The 9624-nt window shown below is 43.4% G+C and overlaps 1 protein-coding gene across 1 annotated transcript; it reads right to left on the reverse strand.

Annotated features, from left to right (window-relative positions):
* Positions 1 to 1534: 1534 nt before the first annotated feature.
* On the reverse strand, positions 1535 to 9014 carry rcor2 (REST corepressor 2). The gene is made up of 13 exons (XM_076289721.1): positions 8726 to 9014; positions 7179 to 7301; positions 6848 to 6904; positions 6567 to 6647; positions 6138 to 6190; positions 5735 to 5896; positions 5429 to 5553; positions 5233 to 5299; positions 4221 to 4454; positions 3530 to 3607; positions 3345 to 3402; positions 2364 to 2584; positions 1535 to 1984 (listed from the first exon to the last, which is right to left on the reverse strand). The coding sequence occupies exons 2-13, from the start codon at positions 7297 to 7299 to the stop codon at positions 1628 to 1630; spliced, it is 1614 nt and encodes a 537-aa protein (XP_076145836.1). The 5' UTR covers positions 7300 to 7301; positions 8726 to 9014; the 3' UTR covers positions 1535 to 1627.
* Between the last annotated feature and the right edge of the window lie 610 nt (positions 9015 to 9624).

Below are 9624 nucleotides of genomic sequence, written 5' to 3' on the forward strand. Positions count from 1 at the left end.
CAGCAAAAAGACATTTGTGAAATATACAGCCCAAACCTGTAGGCCGACCACCAAAATGAGAAATCTGCGAAGAAATTACTGGAATTACAGAAGGGCCCTTTTAAGACACACTGTGTTCCAATTTGCATACTTCTGTACTTACGATCCCTAATATGAGTGCACAAGCCTGAAAATATCTTCAGTTTAGCTCACCTTTCAACTGACTACATAAATATATCTTTGAGATGTTATACAAATAGGCTAGTATGTGCATCTTAGACACAAAAAGAAGCATAAGTGATACATTTCTAACAGTGTGATTATTATACATAAACAGTTTCAGGCCTTTCATTTGCATGTTTACATTACTGTGGAATTGCAAAAACATGCAGATAATATACCTGAAACCAACATGATCTATAGAATACAATGGGATAATCAGATAAGCAGAATTTAGATGGTAAGATAATCCACGATTTATAACGTAAAACACACATGTAGCAAGTTCTCTTTATTCTAAAACAGACAAAAAAAAGTACAAAAGTTTTTTCAAAACATTACAAGCAATTCCAGTTTCACATGTAAACAGTCCTCACACAAAGAGTAAAAAAAAAAAAAAAGCAGTGTAGAGAACAGGCCAGGCTACAACAAGCTGTTTGGCATTTCCATCTGTGGCCATCAGACGAACACGTCATCTATTAGTGTCTGTGTGTACACATTGAAATCAAGTAGTTTTGGGTCATTTTAGTGCTCAGTCAGACTCAATTGTGTCACTGCTAACTTAGACTACCTATCAGACGATACCTTGAAAACCTATTCCAACAAAATATATTAAAGAAGGAAAGAAAACCAAAACAAGGACAATTGGATCATTTAATACTAACAGTACATGGCTCTTCTATGTCGAGTGTCAGTTAACACACATACACACTTCCCTTTTTGACAACCAACACACTTTGGAACACTGTGCGTGTGTTTCATTGCACAGTTCAACATGTTCCACTGTTGCCATAGCGATGTGTGGTGGCAATGGTGGGTGGGAGGTCTGCTTCAAGCCTGTTGTCATGGTATCCTTCATGTCCACGACTATCCAGTGTATAGCTGTGAAGGCTTCGGTTGTATTGAGGAGATTTTGGTTACAAGTTCTGTCTTCTTTGATTGGACAGCTTTGGCAGGGTCACAGAAGGTACCCAAGACAGTTGGTGCTGAAGCTGAGGACACCACCTGTGGTTACCATGGAAACAGCTGAGCGAGTGCATACTGTGAGAGAGGATGGGTTCCTCTGTGCACGTTACGGTGGCTGTGAGAAGTTGTTGGTGTCGCTGTGATGAGCAGGCAGTGGCTGTGATCGAGGCTGGTTCCACAGCATAACGTGAGGAGAATACTAGATATCGGCAAAGTGGAGGAGGGGGGAGGAGTGATGTGTAACTAAGGGGAAGTCAGGAAGAGAGAGAGAAAGAAGGAAGAAAGGAGGGAGAGACCTATTGGAAGATCTGAAGGATTCAGAGGATCTTAAATTAAAAAAAATAAAGGACATCACTCCACTTGCCTGAGTTAGAGAGTGCTTCCAAGTGTATGGTGTGTGTTAATATGTCAAACCCAACACCCATCCCCAACCCCCACCCACCTGACCCCTACTACTCCGCTGCTAGTGGGTCTGGGGTGACTCCACCTTCAGCCCCACCAGAGAGGGAGGCAGCTGACCGGACGAGGCTGCCCCCGAGCCCAGCGAGCTCCGCAGACCGCCCTGCTGCACGGAGGCAGCCACGGCCGGCCGGATGAGCGGCGGCGGAGGGTGGTTGTGCGGGGTGCGGTTCTGGAGAGGCCTGGTCTGCAGCGGCGGGGGCTGGCGCAGAAGGCTGGGGGGCGCGGACGGCGGCGCGGGCCGCAGCAGCGGGGGCGGCTGGGTCAGGGGAGGCGGGGTCTTGGTGGTACCGGAGCTCACGCCTGAGGAGGGGGAGGGCGTGCCCGACTGGGACAGAGGAGAAGAAGTGTCCATCTTCATCTACGAGGAGAGGGACAGAGATGCATTAATGGGCAGGGGGGATTCAGGCACAGATTCAGAGTTATCAAGTTCATAAGGGTAGTGACCGTTCACCTCTTGGCAATTATGCTTATTCACAGCTAAGCTAACAGATGCCTTTCTTTTCCTGAATGATGACTTAACATAAGATAAGTGGAAAGCCTGTGCCATTTATTTCCTTAGAATATAGAACCATCCTTAAACTACATCTTAACTTTACAGTAACTGAGAAGGCTCAGATGGGGAAAAAATGTGTGTGCATCATTAACTAATCAATTAATGAATCAGTCTATCATTAGTAAATAGTCTCTGTTCATCCCTCTCCATCTATTAACTCCCTCTTCCACCTTCCTTCACTCACCTCTTCCTCCTCCATTCCTGCGTTCCCATTCAGTTCCTTCATGGCATCCGAATTCCCAGCATTCCCTTGAAGTACTTCCTGTTCGGCCTGCCACTCCCGCAGCACCTCGTCTAGGTTGAAGCGCCGCCGGTAGCTGTTGAAAAACGAGCTCACCTGGGCGACGGTCTTGTTGCCAATCACCTCAGCGATGGCCGCCATGTCCTTCCCGTAGCGGCGGATTGCTGCAGGACAAAGCCAGGCCAAAAACAGACAGGCGGTTACTCTCACTGTCAAGATGACTTGCTAAGAGATGGTCAGCAAAGTGCCCCTGTTAATCTCTTTCTGCTACATCCACATTATTCTACATTATTTACGTCAGTGTCTTCTGGTTCACCATCACTGTAACTAACAAGAATTGATATGACCACCACCCAGCTAAGGCTGCACTAGTTCTCCTAAATTATTTTTCTGGTTGCCACCATCTTGCTATGAGAAGTCTGTACAAGTCGAATTACCGAAAGCCATGCAATTTACTGTCAATGTATGCAACAATAGCAAAGTAATGCACTAACTGTACAAACAGTCCTTTTAATACTTTTTCTGTACACTTAAAGCTTAACTTGGCTTAAAGTAGTGATTTACTTTGTTGCCCTCAAGGCTATCACTATGTTATTTTGCCTGGCCTTACATAAAAACTATTACAATAAACGTTGTTTTGGTCCCCAACAAAAGTTTACACTCATCATCATCCAAAAATAGACCATAGGTTGTTCTTAGACTGGAGTTGTCTTTTAACTACATAGTATGACAGGCATTGATAGTTAAGGAAGTGGTATGGTACAGGGCCATCCCATGGCCAATATCCACTCATTATAAATTGAAAGGAAAGCCTTCTATATGTAGGCCCACTGACTGCTTTCTGTACATGCCTTGAAAGGCATTTTCGCCTGCTTGCTTCTACCAAATTTCAGTCAAAGTAAGGAGAGCATCCGGTAGACTCACCTTGCACAGCCAGGAGCTGCTCCTCAGTGGTCCAGCGCGAGTTGATCTTAGGGTTGGGCTGCAACGGAGGAGAGAGGAGGATGGGTGTGCGGAAAGTTAGTACAGGGAGACATGAAATTGTGGTCTGTATGGCATCGGAGAGTCGAGCTGAGTGTGTCTCCACAGCTATGAGAAACATGTCTTACCTCAGTAGGCCTCATGGTATCGATGCCTTCATCAAGGCTCTGCTTCATGGTGCTGTTCACCTGTTTGATGCTCTGGACCTGCAACGTGGAGGTGGTTAAAGCAGAGTTGGCAAAGAAGGTCCATTTGAAAAGAGATACTTATATTCTTGTGTTCCTCTGAAGGACACTAGGGGTCACTTGTCTTCTGCCTACTGCCAAGAGCACACTATCCCAATAGCCTACTTCTTCACATGGAGGGTAGTTATAATCCATGGACTAGGAAGGGTCCACATGCATGATTACATGATGATTCACATGATGATTACATCAGGTCAAGAAAAAGATGGCAGTGGCGCGTGCACGCACGCGCACACACACACACACACACACACACACACACACAAACAAACACTCTTAGAAAGGTATATAGATTTCATTTTGGCATTTGTGATTAATTTCCTTAACACAGGGAGTGGACCCGTCACTGGACCTGTCTTGCCTAAAAGCCGAGTTCAGACGTAACAGTCACACAGGTAAATGACAGTAATTATGTACTTTAATGTACTATTTCAACTGATGGCAAACTCTTGGGACTTTTCATCCAGCCTAGGGTTGTCAACATGACTCACACAGAAATTCAAACAATGACTAATAGACAATTCTCTTTCACTGTAAACAGAAACACGCGCCTTTATTTGTTACAATTCTTTACCTGTCTTTTTAGGGACACAAGTAGCGAGTCCAGCTGCCGATTGGACACAACTCCTGTGTCTGCGGTTGCTGAGAGGCCAACGATGTCCTGTTGTTCCAAGTGCATTCCCTTTGGGGGACGGCGACGGGCTCTTAAGGGATGGTGTCGGTACTGAGACCCCTGGTTCTCCTTTCGAATCGGGCCTGATCGCCCTGACGCCCACTCCCCACCACCCGCTGAGCTCTGCTTAGTTGTCTGCGTCATAAAAGCAACAAAGGACACACGTTCGTAAACATCCTAAGCATATCGGAACTATTTCTGGGACCAGCATTGACTGCCAGCAAAGACAGAGTGGACAGAGAATCTTTGCATTGCATGTCTATGATTAAAAGGTTGGTTATATTAAAGGTTGTATCAGCGATAGCGGGGATACATCACTTCTGTTGATGTTCAAACAAAACAGAGAGCTAGCTCGCTACTCCCTACCGTGCAATTAAAACTCTCCTAAACGTGCATCTCGTCGGTTATTGGTTGAAACACTTTATTTTGCCTTTGAGCGGGTTGCCAACGCTTTTTGGAAGCAATTGTTTTTGTGTACAGATCTCGGAGCCTAGGCTGCCTACAGAGACGCATTTTTTTGACGGCCTGCTTGTGGGGCAGGCAGCTAGTGGATCGTTAGGAAAGATTAGATGAATAGATGAAATGAATAGATGAAACATAATTAATTTATATTTGGGCCTTTTTGAGGCCTGAAATCGCTGATACAACCTTTAAGCTACTGTTTGTGAGATTTGTGAATGAACCTTATTGGAGCATTTCATTTCAAGGACCCAAGAACTTGCTTTCAGAACTAAAGGTAACACAGACAGACTCTGCATCATTCACCCATGTACAATTAAGAGGGCAACAGACATATGTTAAAACCATTTAGCCTTAGATTACTTTAGCAATTGAAGTGCTAAACGTAACAGCAAACGGACTTGATCGGATGATACAACATTCCAAAATGACATCGTGAAGAGTTTGAGCGCACCTCTTTCTTCGTTTCAATTTCAAAGTCACTGTCGCTTCCAGGGTCTCCTTCCTCAATCTCATCATTGCTAAAGAGAATAATAATAATGTGAATATTAATAATAAGTAACTCAACACCAGCATTCAACATAGTCCTTGGTGTTGCATCGTTTATGTTGCCTGTGTTATCTTATGAATTACAAGCTCACGTCTCTCACCTGTCATCCTTTTCTCTCTTGCTGACAAGTTTGCGAGCCTGTCTGTCCATGACGCTGGTCCGAGTTCTGGTCTTTTTCCAGGAGTAGTAGTATTTGACCAAGCTAGAGATAAGCTTGTCGGGCAACTGTAAAACAGGACAGGTACAAATCCTACTGAGCAAAAACAAAACATGGACACCAATGTTCCTTGTTCTTACTCAACATGGCCGGTCTTTCTCAACTTATGTCATTCAACATAAACAGAAACAGGCATGTTTTTGTCAGTCTTCCGCAGATGCCACTGGGCCTGAGGGGGGATGTTCTCACCATTTGCTGGATGCGATGGAAGCTCTTGCCATGAAAGCTGAAGGCCTGTTCAAACAGCACCTTGTCCTCTATGGTCCACTCCTCCGGAAAGGGGGTGAAGTTGGCCAGATCAGCCAGTGACTTTTCCACATCATGCTTGTGCCAGAGGAGCATGCCCAAGGCCTAGAGAGACGGGTTAAAGAATAGGGGAAAAGGGAACGATGAACCTTAAGCTGAAGACTTAACAATCCATTTGTGACAACGTACATAATCACTTCCACTGTGACCATTCCCTTATACACAAGTTTCAACTGGTTTTTATTCAAAACACTGTACATGAGTAGGATCTAGAGAAAGGACTAAAATGTAAAAAGTAGCTCCATGAAGTTCTGCTAGCCACTGACGTCAAGTTAGTTAAACGCACCTGTTCCATGTTATAGCCATGCTTTTCCTTCGCCATTAGGATATACTCGTCCACTGATGGGCATCCAGTTAAATGCATGAGTGGGAAGGGGACAAAGAGATATTTCAAGTTACACATAAATTTGACATCTATGAGAGTGTCTGACATCTGAGAGTGCAGTGTTTTCCATACAAACCACCACAATATCAACACTGACCACCACACAATGATTTTTCCAGGTTGTACTAAATTGTACTTAAATCTGGTTAGCATCATAACCATGCTGCGCTAATTTGTTAAAAACTGTTGCATTCAAGTTAATTCTGCAAACCTACCACCACAAATAGAATTAAGTTATGTGGGAAACACTGGAGTGTGTGTGTGTGTGTGTCAAATTCTATTGCATAACACTAGCATTAAAACTGCGATGGAGTTTGTTTATAATCTTACACATGGCATCGGACACCAGGCTGTGGGGAGTCCACACCAGCATGCTCCTCTGGTCCTTCTCATCATATCGTGGGGGACTATCTGTTAATGTAAACACATTTTTACTCACACTCTACACCATTAAGAGTGAAAGATATCTTTACAGATCCCATCAACAGATTTCACTAGCAGTGATGGTTAAAAACAGATCTATATAGTTCCATCTGTATGTGAGTCACCTACACATCTCTGGCCAGACTTTAAAGTTTGCTATTTCTGTGTGAAAAGCTGCATTGTCATACCTGGTTTGAACTCTGGGATCTGCGCTTGGTAGTCTCCACCAACTCGGATCATGCTGTCTGTAGAATGTTTGCGTGAAGACAAATAGAAAGAAATATGTGACCACCTTTTCTAATCTATCTTCACCTGCCAATGAGGTTAAGGCTAGTGAAAGCTCAAGAAATCAGATGGAGGAATCAGAGAGTGGATGCATGCAAGTAATTTTGGTCATACACAGGAAAGGACAATTCCTTGTGCTAGTAACGCAAGTATGAACCTGAGTGTGAGAGAGCGCAAACCAAACATATAAGAAGAAAAAAGGAGTGTGTTGGAATTTGTGTACAATGTCAGTACCATGAGCGTGCTCTTCATCACTGCTCTCTTCTTCTGAATGGTGGGTGTTGCCATTGGTGACTGTTTTGGCCCTGCTTCGGGACAAAACACCAGAACCCGAGCGCTCCATCACAGACGGCATGGCTGGGAGAGTGAGTTAGAGTCAGTACAACACCAATGTATGTGATGAATTAGATTAGTGAGGACAGCACAGCTAAGTTCCCTTACAAAATTAGGCAATAATATAAAATTCCAGCAGTACAAACTGAATATGATGTAGCACTGAACAATGCCATTCACAAAGAAAATGTAGCCAATACCGGTTCTCACTTTAACACATTCGATCATGGGCAATATGAGGAACACCAACAAAGCCCTTTCCATTCCCGTGCCTCATGTTTTGAAACCAAAAGTAGGAACATGTTCTTTCAACCTGCCATTAACTGTTGACGGATAAAAGCAAACACAAATTGGACTGAATACAAGTTATGTCTCAACAAGGGTAACTACGCTGTGGAAGTGCAATTTTAGTCGTAGGCTACAACTCAACCAACTTGCCATGTCGAATTCAACTGTCAAAATATTAACGTCAATCATAGGCACTTGAATTCACATAGCCTACGCTACAAATTCACCCTATGCGAATGCTTAAAAGAACCGCCGAGATGTCATTACGTGCCCTTTCCTGAAGTCCCAGTTAAACTATCGCTCTTTAACTCTTTTGGACTGGCTTCAACTTCATGCACTACCATCTACTACTCGAGCGGCGTTGTCCAATTGACAATGAGCGAGCACCCTTTGTTTGGAGTGTACCACACAAAGTAGCGGAGACTGCGCTTTTGACAGAAACTATAGAAATTCTCTATCTTTCCCATCAAATTAGTTAATTTTGTGTCTAAAAGATAACATTTCTTCATATTTTGCCGATTCAGAGAGAGAGAACATTTACTGAACGTATAGTCTAGCTTTGAGTTAACAATGGACTCTGTTACGTTACCACAACAGCCGGTTATCAGCGCATTATCTATCTATATGCTTACCACTGGTTGGTAGGCATAATTTTGGGCTAAAAAGTTAAGTGATATCAGCATAGGGCCTACGTATAATGAAGACGCGAGACACTGTATAAGGGAGCAAACTTCTGATGGACCACTTCCCAAATATTCCATAGGAAATGGCTAGACATGTGAGGACGGAAATTAATATTGAAATCAAGTCAGGTAGGCTATTTGAGAGGTATCTCAAAACGGATAGAATGTGAGATTTTCTACAATAATTGAGGGAGCTCCACACTATTTTATAATAGTCTAGGAGTTCCACACTATAGTATATCCTATGCCACTTTTCTCATTTGCCAACTTCTTGATAGGCTACTACAACTACCCAGAAAGAAGTGCGTCCCATTCAATTTACATTGATCCATTCCTCTGGCACCAATAGAAAATAGTCTATATAACCAAAGACACTCAAATTAACGTGGGTTCGAACCTAACCGGCGGATGGCTACAAATCAATTAATTAATGGATTACTCATTATAAAAAATTAATTGCAATTTCCATCTCCTTACTTTTTCTTGTTTCGTATTCAAACTAGTCACAGTCCTTTTGTGTGTAGCCACACTTGCGTCCTCCAATTCCAGTTGTTGGCTAGCTGTCGTTGAACATTTGTAGTTGCAAGCCGGGATAGCTCACTAGCTTGCGGTCTCTATGGTTATTTCCCTGAAAAAAACTTAAGTCTTTGACCTCAAGGCAGAATGAGTCCCTCACATCAAAAACTGAGATCGTTCAGAGAAAATTATTTACACGCGAACTTATTAAATCGGTTCCAATTCACGCGTCCCAGTACGCGTACAATAGAAGCTCCAACACAGAGCTCACCCGTGCTTGAGTGCCGAATAACACCCAGTAATTGTACGGAGATTCCGCCACTGTCTCTTGCTCATCTCTCACCAACAAACTTCGGCATCCGATAAAATAGTCCCTTGTGAGATATCGTGGATGTAACAGTATATAAGATGAAATATCTGTGGCTGAACTATTAGGCCTACTACGCCATATTTCTATGTCTTTTGTTCGTATTTTTGGAGGACAGAACCCGATTTCATGTGATCATGGTTTGCTTCCCTATTTATTAGTAACATAAGGTACAAATGAGCTGTAATGTGCCGTCGGTGGGCTAAAGAGAAGCATACACATGGTAGGGACTGAACATGTGATGGCTCCATTTTATAAACAATATCCTGCTATACATCATTTAGGCCAGGGGGTCCTTTCCGGTGTGCGCGGAATGATTCGTCAGATGTGCATTGTGGTGCTGAGGTCGTCCAGACTTCTGATGTATGCAAGTTGAGGGGAAAAAAGAGCCGGGGACAGGCGAATGCTTCTGAATGTAATGGAAGCGACAGTATACGTCTATGTCTATAAATGTATGACTTTATATCCTTACCTCTTACATGCAACGAGAAAA

This window comes from Alosa pseudoharengus, unplaced genomic scaffold, assembly GCF_046254945.1.
Source record: "Alosa pseudoharengus isolate Yale_2024_CS ecotype anadromous, Long Island Sound unplaced genomic scaffold, YU_APseudo_1.1 YU_APseudo_1.1_scf_17, whole genome shotgun sequence".
In the NCBI taxonomy this organism is placed as follows: Eukaryota; Metazoa; Chordata; class Actinopteri; order Clupeiformes; family Clupeidae; genus Alosa; species Alosa pseudoharengus.